Source organism: Nicotiana sylvestris, chromosome 5 (assembly GCF_000393655.2).
Source record: "Nicotiana sylvestris chromosome 5, ASM39365v2, whole genome shotgun sequence".
Taxonomy (NCBI): Eukaryota; Viridiplantae; Streptophyta; class Magnoliopsida; order Solanales; family Solanaceae; genus Nicotiana; species Nicotiana sylvestris.
In genome coordinates this window covers 67538759-67556349 of record NC_091061.1, presented here as the reverse complement: position 1 = coordinate 67556349, position 17591 = coordinate 67538759, and the positions used below count along the sequence as shown (strand labels likewise).

Sequence of the window (17591 nt, the reverse complement as noted above, 5' to 3'; positions counted from 1 at the left end):
GAAGTGGAAGTCAAAGGAAAAGCGGTAATTGAGGCTTGACTTTTGGCCGTGGAACCGAGGTAAGTGTTTGGCCTAACATTAGCTTGAGGGAATAGGTGTTGTGTCTTAATTGCTACGTGTTAGTATAGAGTACGACATATAGGTGTGGTGATGAGTATTTATACGTTGGTGTCAAGCATGTAAGTGAGTCTTAAACTATGATCGTTGTGATTCTTTTTATATATTATTCATGCTTAAATTGATGATTATCCATGTTGAACAAGCCTTATGATTTTTTCTTGATAATTGACCATTGTTGTGTATTGACTCAAGTTGAGACTTATTTTGTGAAGTTAACTGTTGAAACAAGATCGGTTATAGCTGATTCCCTTATCGGGATGTTATTGTTTCTATTGTTGATTCCCTTATCGGGATGTTATTGTTTCTATTGTTAGGTGAGGAAGAGTGTAAATCATGAAGGGTGATGCCATGCACAATATTGTGAGAAAGTGTTAATGCATGAACGGTGATGTCGTGCCATATACAATGAGTGTTAATGCACGAACGGTGATGTTGTGCCATATTTTTGTGAGTGTTAATGCACAAAGGGTGATGTCGTGTCATGATTATGAGATAGCAAAAGCAAGAAGGGTGATGCCGTACCGTTTCTGTTTATTTCTATGTTGAGGACGAGAGTAAAAGAACGAAGGGTGATGTCGTGCACTTGTTACTGTGTTATCATTTCTGTTGGTTCAAGTTTGATATTTACCTTGCTTCTTTATTTTATTACTGTCATAATCTGATATCCCCCTCAGCATGTTCCCCCTTTTTCTCGTCTTTATCTGTTAAATTCTTGTTATTATTGCTTCTCGTATATGATTTAACTATACAAGTTTGTATGGTTGTCGTGTCCTAGCCTCGTCACTACTTCGCCGAGGTTAGGCTCGACATTACTAGTACATGGGGCCGGTTTTACTGATACTGCACTCTACACTTTCTGTGCAGATTTCGGTGCTGGACCTCGTGAGTAGATCATGGGTTGCTGCCTTCAGTCCACAGAAGACCCGAGGTAGATCTACTGGCGTTCGCAGGCTCCGGAGTCCCCTTCCTTATGTTTTAGATATACTGTCTCTTTTTATTTCGAGAACAGTTGTATTTTCTTTCTAAACCAGTATTTGTAGAAATTTGTAGATGTTCGTGAAATTGTGACACCTGATTATTGGGGTAGACATGTATTGGAATATTTTGAACTGTTATAACACTTTCGCACCTTATATCTGCTCAGCTTTAGTTACTATTTATCTCTGTTTGGGCTAATTGCTAATGTGTTAAAATCATAGTAGTTGGCTTGCCTAGCTTTCACGAGTAGGCGCCATCACGATCCCGATGATGGAAAATCTGGATCGTGACAGGTATGGTTGGCTTTTGAGTGGAATTAAGAATAATAGAGAAAGGTGCACTAGTTGAAAATTTGTGATAGCTACATGTATGGAATTGAAAAAAAAAAGAGAAAGAAAAATCAATTAGAACTTTGAAAAAGAAAAGAATAAGAGAGGGTTTGTGTATGTATTAGAAATAAAAAAAATGATTCCTTGTTAGTGATGGATCTCATCTTGTCTGTGCTTAAAGATATTAGGAGCTTAATGCTATTATGTGTGAAGGTTGGGATTTGGTTCAATATAAGTTTGGGGTTGACATGTTATTTTATATATATTAAAGTGCTTAGGGAGGTGTAGTCACTATTATCCAAATGTATCCTATCCCGTTCCGCAGCCTACATTACAACCAAAATAAAGTCCTACTTGATCTTTGACTGAATGAGCTCAATTAGTAGAGTATTACACTACGGGCAAGCCTATGGTACGTCTTCTGTGGCATAAGAATTTTAGTTCAGAGAGTGAGTGAATTCTTTGTATCTTGAGTTCCTAATTGTCTTTGAACTTTATTATATGTGGAATTACTCTCTATTGTTTATGTTAGGGTACATGATTTGCGAAGGTAAGGTAAAGTCTTTGACCTCTGTGTTAGAGTAAATGAGCAAGTTATGAAAAATACGTGATGCTTTTGAGTCGAGTCTTGAGGCTATGATGTTATGATATGGTGCTTAGTATATTTTAAATATTCTTAGCATGATGGGTTAGGTAAGTTGTTTGATGAAAAGGTCGTCTCTATGTGAAGTGTAATTTGATTGCTCGGGGACGAGCAATAGTTTAAGTGTGAGGTGTTGATGGTAGGCTAGGAGCTCGTGTTTTAGCTACATTTTGCTCTCTAATTATTACACTTTGATTGTATTTGAGCCTAACTGTTAGTATTTTGTACTTATTACGTGTGTTATGTTGTGTAAGATGTGATTTCGAGTAAAGAAGCAAGTTTGGAGCTGAAATGGATGATTTGTAGTTTTGAAGTCTGAGTAGAAGCCCAAGAAATTAAGTCGTGATCATGTTCTGGGGTCGAGGACCAAGGCTGGATGTCAAAAGTAAGAAGAAAAGATTACTCTGAGAAATATGCACTACCGCATCGCGCCATGCGGCGGGGTGCAGGGCGCTAGTGGAAATTTCCTGCAGAGTGAAAAAATAGGCCTCTGAGCTTTCCCACTAATGCGGCGTATGGTGCGCCGCGGTAGTGTATTTTCTCTCTCTACTTTTCTCACTTCGGCTTGGAAAGAATAGTTACGTCCGGTCCCGTTCCTACATGGTATAAATACATCAAAATACGATTTTTTGAGGACTTTTGACCTTGGAAGCTTTTGGAGAGCATTGGAGGCTTCAAGATACAAGATTTCATCATCTTTCCATCAATTCAATACGGGAGTTTGGATTGTAACATTATATTGATGTTTTCGTACTCTTTAGTTATATTTGTGATGATTTCCTCCATGATTATGGAGTAGTTTCTCTTAGGTTTGATGGATATGGTATTTTTGATTGCTATTTGTGGAGTTTAACTCTAGTTCTCTGCTTGAATTCGTTTATGGAGCTTTGAATTATTGCAACTTTATTCACCGGTTTATTTAATCAAAAGATGAATATTTTGGCGATTATCTTTGCATTATTTGGTTTTGTTTAATTCAATTATTCTTTTAAGTAATCGAAAGAGCTTGTTGAATTGTTGATTAAATCAAGTTAGGATAATATCGAGAGGCGTTTTCCTGAAGACCAATTCATTAACGCATGCTTGCATATTTTCACAGCGCTTATATTAGTTCACCTCGTAGAGTTAAGATTTAATCGAGAGAGGAGTCTTGACTACATGGTTAAACTAATCATTGAGTGAATTCGTGAGAATAATTAGAACATTAGAGTGAATTGAACTAGAGTTGAATCCCAAATAGTTATCTTGCACCTATCTTGTCACGACCCTTATTTCTCCCATTGATATTTCAGTGTTGCTCAACTCTTATCTTCCAGTGAGCAATTGTTAGTTGTTTTAGTTTCATAGTTAATTTTAGTTAGTAATCATCCCAATCAACGTGTTAATTTCATATTTTGTTTTGCGCTCATCAGTTATGTTGTAAGATTCACCGTATTTGGTTTTACTAATATATTGGATCGGGTAGCACGCCGCAATAATATTATTATATATGTGGATCGGGTTGCACGCCGCAACATACGTTGTAACAAATATTATTATATATGTGGATTAGATTGCATGACACAACATTGTGTGTATGTATGTATATGTGTGTGTGTGTATGTATATATATAGTGCGTATAACTATCAAGCCTAACCTCGATAAAGTAGTAATGAGGCTATGACAAGACACACAATATAAACCAATATAAGTAATAAGTAGAAAGGCAATAACAAAATAGAGAAACGAATAACAACATGATAACTGGAATAAGAAATAAATAGCAGAGGGCCCTAGAATATCATCTCTTCCCAGTCTTACAACACAACACGATAGCTAAAACTAATAACCAACACTAACCACAATACATCCTCTCTGTTGCGGCACACAATCTGATCCACATATCAATACCAATACCATTATCGCGTGCAACCCGATCCACATATTTAATAATAATATTGTTGCAGCGTGCAACCTAATTCACATATATATAGTAATATTGTTGCGGTGTGCAACCTGATCTACATATATATGATAATATTATTACGGCATGCAACCGGTCCACGTATATATAATAATACTGAAGCGGTGTGCAATCCGATACACACACGCATATATATATATATATATATATATATATATATATATATATATATATATATATATATAACACATATAGAAAATCTTGAGGGGGCTTATATATATACCCCCTCAAGATTTTCTATGTGTGAGGCCTTAAAGCACGCTCATGAGTCGCTTAAGTGCCGTATTGCCTTACACAAGAGATTATGGACTAGAACCAACTTATATGATCATGATAATAAATGTAGGAGGTGTATTGGAAGTGGTTTAGGGTCTAAGGATAGCCCTAGAACTAAGCCAAGTTGGGAACTATGCAATAGGCTAAAGTTTCAAATAATTTTGCTCAAGACCCAAATTTAAAGGGGTACAACTCCCAAAATATAAGGTTTTATGTGGTGATATACCTATCAAATGAAATATCTTTGAGTCTAATTTCCAATTCCTCAAGCCATTTATCATTTGGATATTTTTACAGAAAGTTATGGCAATTTTACCAAACACTATCTTAGCTGTACGCCCAGCTGCGCGCTGAGATTGTCAGATGTGCGACAACGCACTGAAGAAGGGTTTTCTGCCTTGTATACGATTCCACCTTCATGCTCACTTGCCCAGGTGAGCGGCAGCGCACATGGGAACCTTATAAATACCCGTAAGGTTGGGGGGAGAGAGTGGCAAACTCATTTCTTTGAACTAGGGCTTGTTCTAACAAAGGGAATCCGTCTTATACATCCCTCTATGAACCAAGGTAATGTTTTTGGAGTACTTTGAGCCAGTTACTACTCCTAAACGTTTATATTAACAAGGATTAACCTTGGTAATTCATAAATTTCCATTTAAATTCCCAAATTGGTCGAGATCACTAGGAGTTGGGATTTTTAGGAATTTCTCTACAAGAGGTATGTCTACAATCTCTGACTAATTTATGGTGATTATTTATGTATGAAACGTGTATTAGGACTTATGGGATGGTGATTGAAAGCCATAAGTACCTAACCTAAGTTATGTTAGTGTTGTAGAGATTGTAAAATGATTTAATTGATGAGATTGATTGGTTGAGAGTGAATTGTTGGGTATGCATGTGCTAATAGAGGTTGTGGATGGCCTAAGGATGATTGTAAGGTGTATCATTGGTGTGGAAGGTGGTTGTTAGGTGAAGAAATTCCATTGAAGGGGGTTGTAGATAAATATACACATTAGGTGTTTGATAAAAAAATCTAAAAGATAATATTATTACAACTGTGTTGCATTGTTGTAGATTAAAGTTGTTTAGTGTGGTGGATCATCGTAGTTTTATTAAGAGGAGAATTTGAGGTATGTTGGCTAAACTTCTTCCGTAAAATCGGATTCCACGAATTTCTTATAAACTCTGAGCATGGTTTGTTCAAATTCCTATTTCTATTGTTCTAATTTCTTCTAATGGTTGATTTGTCCAAATGCTTGTGTACTCAAGTCATGTTCCAACTACCACTATTATATTACTCTCCTATGAGAAAGTGTTTCAAGTATGATTGATGTTTCAAAGGCTTATGATCTTGATTCATGTTATACTTGCCACTATTATGCCCTTGCTTTGAATTTCATCTCAAATGTCTAAGTTCCCATATACTCATGTGTTTATAGCCATAACGTTTAGAGGGAAAGATTTGTTTTTAAATAGAAATTTTTAGAGATATGACAAATTTTGTCAAACCTTAAAATTTACAATTTAAAATTGAAAGGGTGACTAGATTTCATTTAAACTATTATTATTACTTTTGAAATATTCCAAAAGATGTGTTACTGATGTAAGTAATTCCTTAAAAAGGACCGACATTGTAAATTTACCAATAAAATTGAAATTTTTACTTACCTATAGTACCTTTTAAACTTATTTACCCTCGCTATTGAAGTTTTAACTTAATTACAAGTTGATATACAATTTACTAATTATATACAAATTAATATTAAATGAGTATTCCTTTATATTAGGACTTGAATAGGGAATATCGGCTATTCCCTCTTCGGCTCTCTCTCTCTCTCTCTCTCTCTCTCCCTCCCTCCCTCTCCCTCTCTCCCCAACCCTATTTTTCTTCTTTCGATTTTCTCTGCTTCTCTCTCTCTCTTTTCTCATCTACTTCATCCTTTTTTCTTCAAAGAATTCATCAATGTATTTCAATCGTTTGACTATGGAGTTTTAATTGAGCAAATTCCTTTCATGTTGCATAGTTGGTGTTTGAATTGAAATTGTTAATCATTAAATTTTTAAGGTGTTTGATCCTCCACCATTGACAGCCAGTAAAAAGCTTCAAAATTTTGAATTTAAGTTCGGTTTTCAAAAATATTTATTTGAATGGGATTTTGTTGCAAACGATTAGGGATATTCTTTGGAGTTTATATCTCAATTTTGAGGGTGTTTGGTAAAGACTAGAGTTGATTTTGGCTAAATTTTTAGATTGAAACTCAAAGAAGATGACGAACACATGATATACAATATACATACAAATTTTGTATTAAAGTTATATTAAAATTATATTTAAGTTGTATTATGTTGTATTTGTATTTTTTTGTTTGAATGTTATATGAAAGTTGAAAACAAGTTGTATATTATATGAATCGTCGTGTGAAATTTGTATTTAATAGAAAGACTCTCCTTTGTATAAAGTTGTTGATATATACTATTAAAGTTGTATTATAGTTGTATGTAAATTATATTTCGGTTGTATTCTATTGTAATTATATTATTTTCGTATAAAAGTTATATATATGTATCAAGATTATATTAAAATTGTATTATAGTTGTACGGATATTATATTTAGGTTGTATATTATTGTAATTGTAATTTTTTGTAGTAATATTGTATGAAAATTATAAATAAGTTGTATATTATATGATTAATTGTATGAAATTTATATTTTAAATAGTCAGTTGTTATATATATATACTAAATTTTTATCAAATTCATATAAAATTTGTAAATAAGTTGTATAACTACTGAACCAATTTGACAGCTTGATGATTGAAATGCAAAAGTTTATGAAATTCATATGGAGTTGATACAATTGGTTGATGATTAACATTCTGAGATCTTATGAAATTTCATATTTTATGAAAGTTGTCAATTGTTAAAATTCGTTTAAATTTGGTAGAATTTAACAGTTTTATAACCAGAAATCAATTGTACCAAATTTATATGAAATTCGTTAGTTGTTATCAAATTTGTTGTTTATGATGATCGATGCCAATTCAACACTATCAATTTTTCTGTCTCACTATTGCCGCCATAAATGTGAAGAAATAAAGTTATTGACAGAATAAAAGGAAAATAGGAGAGGAGAGTTGACGGAAGAAGAAAAGGGAGAGATGATATCAAAAGAAGAGTGAAGGAGGTGGCAAAAAAAGATTGAGAGAAGAGATGAAAGAAAAAAGAAAAAGGCGTAACTAATTGCCTTGGTTGAAGACACTAATACAGTTTTCATCGGAATCTATTTTCTAAACATGGATGGCGTAACCTCTCTATAACAATATCCTTATATAACAACCATTCACTATAAGAGCCAAGTTTTCCTCGGAATCTATTTTCTAAGTTATATTTTACCTCTCTATAACAACTTTTTACCTGTAATAGCGACATCCATATTTATAGTAGAATACTCTTTATAAAATTACCTCTCTATAACAGCCAAATAGAATCTTTATGGTTACTAATAATAATTCTAAAATTATGCACATAATCTTTTTTGTTGCACAAAGTTTTTATTTTGCATAAGACATAAGATTTGAAGATTTGCACATGATATCTTTATCATTGGACAAATGCCAAAAAATATTTAGATAGAAGATTTAATTGTTAAGCTCTTAGATTGGTGAAAGCTATTGGATACCTTTTTGCTGAAAATTTGGATACGAATCTTCGCCAATTCAAGCATTATTTCGCTAACAAGAGAATGAAATCTACGAAACAAGCTACAATTAAAAAGTTCTTTCATTAATCTTGAAATAATTTATTTTTCTAATTAGCTTTAAATGTGTGCCTTATAGTTTAAATAATTATTATTTAGTTATGAATTTATTAATAATATATTAACTTTCTTCAATATTTAACTAGTGAAATACGCATATCTTTTGAGATTTTAAAATTTAAATAATTTTTTATTTTTATATGTAATATTAGAGAAGGAAAAATAATTGATATTTGGATAATTTTTATTTATAACAGCCAAAAAATATTTAAACATCAAATACTGCTTTAGGTGTATAACAATCATTCACTATAAAAGCCAAAATATATGGGAACAAACGAGACCATTATAGAAAGGGTAATGTAATGGATTTGGAGCCTTTTAACGGGTACTGTATATAATTTGTAGAAAAAACTCCGGCTAAATAGCAAACTCTAATAAGTTTCAAATATTGTATTCCACAAAAATATTGAATATTGAATACTCCACGTGGGTCAAAAACCAAGGTCTTAGGAAAAAAGAGAAAAGAAAGAAGAAGCCCTAAACTTTGGTCTCAACAATGGTGGATGGGTCGAGAGACGTGGATGTGGAGAAGCTGATCTCCTTCAGCAAAGATCTCGTTCAGTTCTTGAAGGACGACAAAGATGTCGGCTTCTTGAAACAGTGTTTGGAGCAATCTAATGCCGTTCAATTACAGTGCCTTTCTGAATATCAAACCCTTCGGAGTTCCATTCAAGGTATGCTTCGCAAATAGTAAAAATCTTTAGTTTTGCTCAAATATTGTCCAATTGGGTTTTCCTATAAACTGTGTGAAAAAGAAGAAAAAAAACAAAAAAGATTTTGTACCTGTTACTTGTAGATAATTCTTTTTTACATGGAATTGAGAGACCATTGTCTGTTTTTTCTTGTACTGGATTATCAGGTCAAAAATTGATTCTCTCAAAGTATCGTAATTTCTGGATGCTTCTCTTAATGACATTTTGGGGATTGTGGAGTCTGTCTTAGTATTTTATACGAGTACTTGTTTGGTAACTCACTCTTCTGGTCATTAAGTGAAGTCTTGTTGCTCTTCATGCCAACCCTTTTGGTGTCATTATCTATTTGTTCCTGATAGTTTTGTGATACTCTTCTACATTTGGTATGATTTCTTCCTAAGCTGAAGTCCTTCTAAGCCAATATCTTATGAGCAGAGGTCCAGCATGTTTATATCTATATATACTTAGGTTAAGCTGAAGTTCTTTGGATCGTTGCTATGGTATTTAGTGGCTTAGCCAAGCATTAACTTATGATTTTGACCAGAAATAACTGGATTTATTCTGGATTTCTTGATTTGAAACTATTATATAATTAATTTAATTCATTACATATGCTCAGATTATGAGGCAAAGATAAATATGTGCAATCAGAGAATAGCAGAAGCACAATCTGAAGCTGCTGGAGATGCTGAAATAGATACACTGCAGAAAGAGAGAGAACAGAAGCTTCAAATAGAACAGCTGCTAAGGGAAGAACTTAGATAAGTATATCGAAAAAGCATGTCTTCATATTTCTCAGATAGTTTGGTGTTATGATTACTGATTAGCACCTTTTGCTTTAACACAGTTATAACCGATGAGATCGATGATTTAGATCATCAAAGAGCCTCTATTGAGGAGCAAATGCAGTCACTTGAGAAACTTGAGCGAGATCAACTTCGAGCAGAGTAAGTAATCAGAACCTTTTATTAGTAGTTTAATATGTTTATAATTATATCAGCCATTTACTCCGAACATACTACTATAATGTTCTGTTGAAACAATCCCATCTTGACATTTATACGTCGACTCAGTAAACTTTTGCAGCTTTATGCTATCAAATAATGGGAAGAGTTTGTAATGGGTCTAGGATGTTAACATCATATTTTGCCAACTTGGTTCTGTATCTTAACCTGGTACAAGTTGTTGAATGCATCTGCCAAATGCCAATCATTGTTAAAGTAGACGTAGTCCATTGACTCTCCATATGGTGCAGATCAAGTAGAGATGGCAACAGGGCGGGGTGGTGCGTGCGGGTTAAGAATGTTTTCTAACAAGTTTTAAAGTGGGTCTGGGCAGGTTGCAGGTTCTTTGTGAATGAAGAACTACTGGGTATACAAATATTGATGAATATAACAACTTTTTCCCTCTCAGTTTCCACGCTTTCACTTCTACCAACCCGAGATCTGTATACTTCCCAAATTTTTGTTTCTACTTTTCTAGCTTGTAACTGAAATCTCTAATTCTTTGGCCTCATCTCGAGTCTTTGACTCTCTTACCCAATAGGTGGTGAAGTTGGACTTTAGACGTTAGTATGATTTGCAATTCTTTTCAACTTCTTTACCTGATTTTATTGATATTTTATCATTTCTCTAGATATCCTATCATTTTCGCTATAATTTATCATTTTAACTAGGAAGGGGAGCCTTGGCGTAATTGGTAAAGTTGCTGTCATGTGACCAGGAGGTCACAAGTTCAAGGCGTGGAAACAGCCTCTTGCTGAAATGTAGGGTAAGGCTGCGTACAATAGACCTTCCGTACCCTGCGCATAGCGGGAGCTTAGTGCACCGGGCTGCCCTATCATTTTAACTAGACTTCAGAATTCAGGCTTTTCTATGTATCGTTTTTACAACTTTTATTTTCCATGTTTCCTTCTATTATCTGGTTTTCTTGTTAAGCATGCTCCATAAATATACTGAGGAGGAGATAGATCACCAGAGACTAGAAATCAGATGCATTTTTGTCACGACTTTTTTCCACTGTATGTTTGTTTAATTTCAAATCACATTTAATGATTTAATTAAAGAACTGAGAAATATGGGTTTTGGAATTGTGTTATTCTGGCTTAAACATCCAGATTTTTGAATATCCTTTGGTTTCTTTAATTAAAAGTAGAAGAATCAATTTTGGACCTAAATTAAAAGTCTGGCAACACAACACTTGTAAACTGAATCATGAATGTCAAATTATAATAGAGTGAGTGTTGTTTTTGGAATTTTTACAAGATTGATGCAAAACCTTTAGATATTCGAGGGTATTTTCTGAGGCCAAAGAAGGATTGTAAGTACAGGTTTTTAATTGAAATATGTAAATAACAAACTAGAGAAAGAGAAAGAAAAAAGAAAATTATGCGAGGCGCGTGGAAAACATAAAAAAAGGCTATGCAGGGCGGCATGTTAAATTTTATTCGAGTTGAGTCTTAACCCGCCCCGCTTTGTTTGCCATCCCAATATTAAGTAATACCACTGTACACTTTTGGATGTCTATTTGTAACTATTGCCCATATAAGTTTTTCTTCAAGTTGATAAACATATGATTTAGCGTTATTTGAAAGCCACAAAACTTATATGGTACTTTTAAGTTTTAGGCATATTACTGGTAGTTCAAAGGTGAGGAATAAGCTTGATATGTATGGGTATAGGTATATTTTTGTCCCTTATCTATACTACTGAATATAAAATAGAGAAAAAGACATTAAGAGCCCCTTTTAAAAAATTTATGACCAAAATGCTCCCATTTTTGAAAAATGACAAAATGTGCCCCATTTGAAGATTTTATTACCTAGATGCCCCTCCATCCTATGTCCAAGCTCCACCTAAGTTGCTACCCTTTTTTTCTTTCTTTTCTTTAATTTTTTTTTATTTTTATTTTTTTGTTCTTTCTAATAAATTCTGCACTCTTTTTAGTTTCTTTTTTTTTTGTAATTTTTTTCTTTTATATTCTTTTTTATTCTTTTTTTTTGGTTCTTTCTAATAACAATCCCTCACTTTTTTTTAATTTTTTTTTCTTGTCTTAATTTTTTTTATTTGTTTTGCTGTATTTTTTTGGTTCTTTATAATAAACTATCTTCGTCCAAAATAATTGGTACTTTATTTTTGTTCTTTCCTGATAAATAAGTGAGTCCTAATATTTATATTGGGACACTTTCTATACAATCACTAATCGATTATGATTTTCAAGAGTTATTTGGTTACTCTTTTTGATTCTTTTGTTTTTTTTATTTAATATTTTATAGATGACCTTTTTTTTTCAATTTCTGAGAAATTTTAGGCTTTTTTAAAATAAAGAATTTGTCACCCTTTTCTCGTTTTTTGTTCTTTCTAGTTAATTCGGTAATCCTAAATTTTGGTGCACTATGCTAATCATAGTATACGAATGAGTAGTATACCAAGAATATTGAGAATGTAATCATTCAACAGTAATCATGGTATACCAATGTATAGTATACCAAGAATGTTGTGAATACCATTTAACATACCAGTAATATCATGGCATATTAATGTGTAGTATACCAAGAATATTGGGTATACCATTTGACATGCTCAAACAAAGTATACCATGGTTCAAGATTAATCATGGTAAACCATCGTATAGTATACCAAGAATAGTGGGTATACCATTTGGCAAACTCAAACAAAGTACCATGATACATTAATCATGGTATACCAAGAATATGGGAAATAACATTTAAGATAAACAAAGTATTAACATAATTCAACTGTTGGTATACCATACAGTATACCATGATTCAACAGTAATCGTGGTATAATACATAGTATACCAAGAATAATGAGAATATTTAGCATAAAAAAAGTGTATCATAATTCAAGAGTAATCATGATATAATACATAGTATATTCAAAATATTGTGAATACCATTTAACAGCAGTATTCAATGTATACCATGATTTAGTGATCACGCTATACTTTACAGTATAGTAAGAAATATTATGAATACCAATTAACATACTAGTAGTGATAATATGCCATGATTCATCAGTAATCGTGGTATACTATACAGTATACTAAGAATTTTGTAATATCATTTAACATACTACTAATTACAGTATATAATATTCATTGCTAACTTAGGGAAAGAAATGTGGTAGCTCCATTATAAAAAGTGTGATGACAGTTGTTCAATTGCAGATGTAATACATTCATCTTGGGACGTTTGAGACTTTAAGCAATTCTTTGGCAACTGCAATACGTTCATTTGCAATTTAAAATGGTGACATAAATACATAAAGAAAACTGAGTTGCCAATTTTCAATTTGGTAAGGTGAACCGTAGTGAAGAATAAGGTTGAAGATCATAATCCCCTATATTGGCTGCTATAAAACCAACCCAAAGATTAATACAATTTGCATACCCAATTGCAGATCCTTTTAAGAGCTTCCTGCACCATAAGATGATAAAAAATCATCAAGAAGCTACTTCTACCAAATCCTAGCTACTACTGAAGCTAGACTTTTCCTACTTAGTTAATAAAAGCCATGGCACAATTTAACTTGCCTTTTTCTTAGTATGCAAACCACACTGCAATATCTTGGAAAGTTGACGAACAGATACAGTGACTTTTGCCAGTGTTTGAACATCTAGGCAGCACATGTCAACCAAGGAATTTCCTAGGAACTGCAAATATTTGTTATTAATAATTTCTGTAGCTCTGGACTGGGCAAGATAAGCCACAAAAGCTCAGTCATGAAGTCCCAGCAGGGGTTGAATTTGAAGGGGAAGGGATCTGGGTATACGAAATTGGTACAAAGATGATTGGCTGTTTTCCAATTTGTCCCCTTTTTCGACACCCCAAATGATGTTTTTTAATAAAAATTCAATCTTGAATTAAAAGTGTAAAATTTATAGATGATTGGTATGAAAGGAGTAGATGGAGAAGGCTTTTTCTCTTATAACAAGAAGATTATTTTCTATAAAAACCTTGGAATAAAAGAGTGAACTTTATAGATGAATGGTATGAAAGGAAAAAGATGAAGAAGGCTTTTTCTCTTATACGCAGAAGAGAAATTTTATATAAAGATTCAACCTTGGTCTCCGAAGGAGTGACTACTTTAGTTATAGCTGAATGATATGAAAGTAGAGGGGGAATAAAGGGGTGGCTGTCGCAGTAGAGGAAATTTTGCACAACTGAGAAGAAGTGGAGGAGAAAACTTAGTCGTGGAGGGAAGGGATCTGGGTATATGAAAGAAGAAATTTGGGGGCACCGATGGTCATTTTAGGTTTTAGTGGCAGAGGTTGTCATAAAGTCCTAGCAATGAGGTATTAAAGTCCTTCTCCCTATAAAATATCCCTTATGTTTGCCTAAGCGTGCAGCTTTCGTCTTACCTTTAACTGGGTTTGTGAAACTAACGGAAAAGGCTAAAAGAAAGTTAATAATAATGGGAATTTCGTTTTACACATCTTCAACATTGAGATGCCTGTCTTCTTCCCCTTCTCTGCCAAACTTCTTCCATTCTACCCAAAATTTCTAGAAACCAAAATCCCTAGAAACATAACGCTAATTAGTGAATGATCGAATAGGAACCTATCTACTCCTAGAAGCATTAAGATTGGAAAGTTGCAGGTAAATGCACTTCATCGCCACTTTATCAAAATCTGTTTTTTCTCAATAGAATCGGCCTCTGCTGCAGCTCAACGTTAGGAAATCATCTGCGGATTGATCTTATTAGACTTGCATTAATTTTTCCATCTGTGGTTTACACTTCATAGACACACAGCCTCTTGTACAATACCCATCCTGTTGCAAGGATATATGTGTTTGTATAAATGGAGTCCATTTCGTTTTTTCTTCTCTTTTGTTTCTTTAAATTAATTTTATTAAAGTAGTACTCTCAACTGATTGATGTTTGGTAATTTGTTGTTAAAAAGAGCATAGTCATGATCTTCCTTGTCTCTATCTAGCTGCTATTATCTAATACTGTTTCTCCTTTGTCTTTAATTATGCATCTGTTGATTTATGGTAACAGTAACTTTTTTCCTCGTATCTTGTAGGATGAAGTTATCATTGTATGCCTCTGTTACATGTATCATTCCAGACTTGTATGATCAGTAACTTTTTTCCTCGTATCTTGTAGGATGAAGTTATCATTGTATGCCTCTGTTACATGTATCATTCCAGACTTGTATGATCAATCAAAAATATCAGGCCGTATCCTACTTTGCTTGCTAAGCTAACATTTCTTATTTCTCGAGATTTTATGTCATGCAGCAGAAATTCCGTTCACCTTGACCCATCCTAGATATTGTGGAAAGAGATAACAAGGTGCTTGAATATTTTGAATTGGATCCATCGAAGCTGACTGCCTTTGACGCTAGTAACAGCATCTGGAAGATGATAACGTTGTGAGAATTGGATTCCTCTTGTGTTTACTTGTCAATTCTCTTGCAATCTGCTTTCTGGGAGACGAAACAAATTTCTGAGCATCCGCACTTTTTTTTTCTTAATCTTTTTTCCCTTTTTGTTTGTTTTGGTTTACACTCATTGTGTGGAGGCAACCCTGAGATGTTGCTTGTTTCTTGTAACTACCTTTAAGTTGTATCGAATGATTGCATGTAATCAACTAACCAGCTATTTTTAACGGATAATTTTAGATACCCCTCCTTTCAATTCGTAATACCGACTTCTTTTGTGGTTTACAATAAATACCACTAATACCTCACTTAGTTTGAATTTTCTTGTAACAATCCTTTTAATCTAGACTAATATTCTACTCTTCTAACTAATAACATTAAGAATATCTTTTTTGAGATATGCTTTAACAATAAAAATCCTACGTAATTCTGCAGACCTCTTCTAGTCAATTCAATTCCATTAGCAACAGACTGAGCACGCTCCTTAAGCTTAGTTCGTCAAAGTTGAATTCCTATAAGGAGTAGAAATGCTCCTCGTGTTTTCTCCTGCTAAGTTCCTAGTAGCATTAGGAGTTGTATTATTCTCCAAATTTGCATTTTGTACCAATTGGCTTGGGGGCATTTGCATATACCCGCTTTTTGTGTCATATTTTAACTTGTGCCCATTTTACAGAAAAAATTACAAGCGCACCCGCTTTTTCGCATAACTTCAGCACACGGAGCTGAAGTAGCAAAGGCAATCACGCAAACTTCAGCATTCTAGTAGCCGGGCCTGAAGTTCAGCTCTAGAGCTGAAGTTTTTGTTTTGTAACTGGCGAACTTCAGCTCTAGAGCTGAAGTTTTTGTGTTGTAAGTGGGAAACTTCAGCTCTAGAGCTGAAGTTTTTGTGTTGTAACTGGGAAACTTCAGCTCTAGAGCTGAAGCTTGGATAAAATTAACTCTTATATGAAGCCGTTGGATTTGCTCCTCTCCATTGATCCAATTGATGAAGCCTTCACCAGCATATTCTCCTCTTTGGGTTGTCCTCCTTCTCCCATGGAATGAGAAGCTTTGTTACATTTAGTAATTTCGTATTTATGGTTAATATGCTGATTCAATTCACCTGATAAGAATTTGTCGCCCCATATAAGTCCAGAAGAGCCTTGTCTGCGGAATGAAACAGCTAATCAATCTTTTTTTTTTAATTATTTAAAGCTTGACTTCTTCTTGTTTTTATACTCTTCTCTATCAAGTGAAGACACAGATTTATAGGAACACAGTAGAAGAATTAATATTTAAAAAGGCAAAGGAAAATCAAATATGACATACGGGATGGTCGTCCTCTTGCTTGACAACTCAGTCAATTGCTTGTTTGCATATTTCAGCTATTTCTTTCAGAAGAAGAAAAAAACGAAGGAGGAGAAGAAGGAGGAGAAAAAGGGCTGAAGTTATTTAAGAAATGGGTACAAGTTAAAAGTTTTAAAAAAATGGGTATAGGTTAAATGGGGGCGACCAAATAGGGCGCCCGTGTAATTTTTACTTGGCTTGGTACTTCCTGGCAAGATGTATTAATTGGGCCCAAAGGCAGTTATCAGAAGATCGTATTCAATTTTGGGCCAAACTTTTCATATATTCACATCTTTGGATTGCAACCAAATTCGTTGAGAGTGAACAGATTTATTGTCATCTTGACTCAAACTGAGCAACTCTTTTGTGTCTTGTATTTAATTTTCAAGGTTCTTGAACAAGTAAGCAAAAGAGAGTGGTTTCTCTCCTGCCAAAGGCCGGGGAGAGGAAGAATATCCATGGCGTTTTTACTTTACAGGCAACCATGAAACACCTGGGAGGGGAAGAGACGGCTTCTTGTTTCACTTTTATTCTAAACAAATTTTAAAAGAGTGTTTGCAAAATTAATTAAAGAGAAGAGAATACTTTAAAAGGAAAAATTAGTCATACTATAATTTTTTATATATTAAATATGTAAAAAGAATTGTTAAAAAAATTAAAATAAGGGAGGTAAATATAATATCAAAAACCACAAAGGAGATTAGTGTTACGGGACGAAATCTAAGGGAAAGACTCTGAATTTATTCCTATTTTAAAATAATAAAATATGTAAAAGATCTTTATATTGTCAAACAACTTGTGAAGCAATGAGGGATGAGATGCAACATGGCAAATGAACAAGTTGGATTAGCGCAATGACTAAACTGACAAGTGAACAATGCAAAATGGAAAACAGAAAACATGACCAAGTGATGGCTTAAAACGCATAGTGACAAATATGCTCGACAAAACAAATACAAAGTGCCCTGACAAAACTGACCAGTCTCGTATCACTAAAAACTATGAGTGGAACTTCATTTATCAATATCATT

The 17591-nt window shown here is 33.7% G+C and overlaps 1 protein-coding gene across 5 annotated transcripts; it reads left to right on the top strand.

Annotated features, from left to right (window-relative positions):
- Nucleotides 1–8548: 8548 nt before the first annotated feature.
- On the top strand, nt 8549–15497 carry LOC104216107 (kinetochore protein SPC24 homolog). Of its 5 annotated transcripts, XM_070174431.1 has the most exons (5): nt 8549–8808; nt 9446–9588; nt 9673–9773; nt 14958–15031; nt 15123–15497. In XM_070174431.1, exons 1-5 carry the CDS (start codon nt 8631–8633, stop codon nt 15227–15229), a joined length of 603 nt encoding a protein of 200 aa, XP_070030532.1. In that variant the 5' UTR covers nt 8549–8630; the 3' UTR covers nt 15230–15497. The 5 variants fall into 5 exon arrangements, with proteins under 5 accessions (XP_070030532.1, XP_070030534.1, XP_070030536.1 ...); XM_070174433.1 differs by lacking the exons at nt 14958–15031; nt 15123–15497 and adding an exon at nt 10502–14931; XM_070174435.1 differs by lacking the exon at nt 14958–15031 and having other exon boundaries at nt 8550–8808; nt 15095–15497.
- Nucleotides 15498–17591: the final 2094 nt, after the last annotated feature.

Bases quoted from the DNA above. Each gene is read 5' to 3' on its own strand.
- LOC104216107 (XM_070174431.1), top strand. From the start codon at position 8,631: ATGGTGGATGGGTCGAGAGACGTGGATGTGGAGAAGCTGATCTCCTTC. The intron at 8,809-9,445 runs GTATGCTTCGCA...ACATATGCTCAG, and splicing joins CCTTCGGAGTTCCATTCAAG to ATTATGAGGCAAAGATAAAT. The intron at 15,032-15,122 runs GTATCCTACTTT...GACCCATCCTAG, and splicing joins TCAATCAAAAATATCAGGCC to ATATTGTGGAAAGAGATAAC.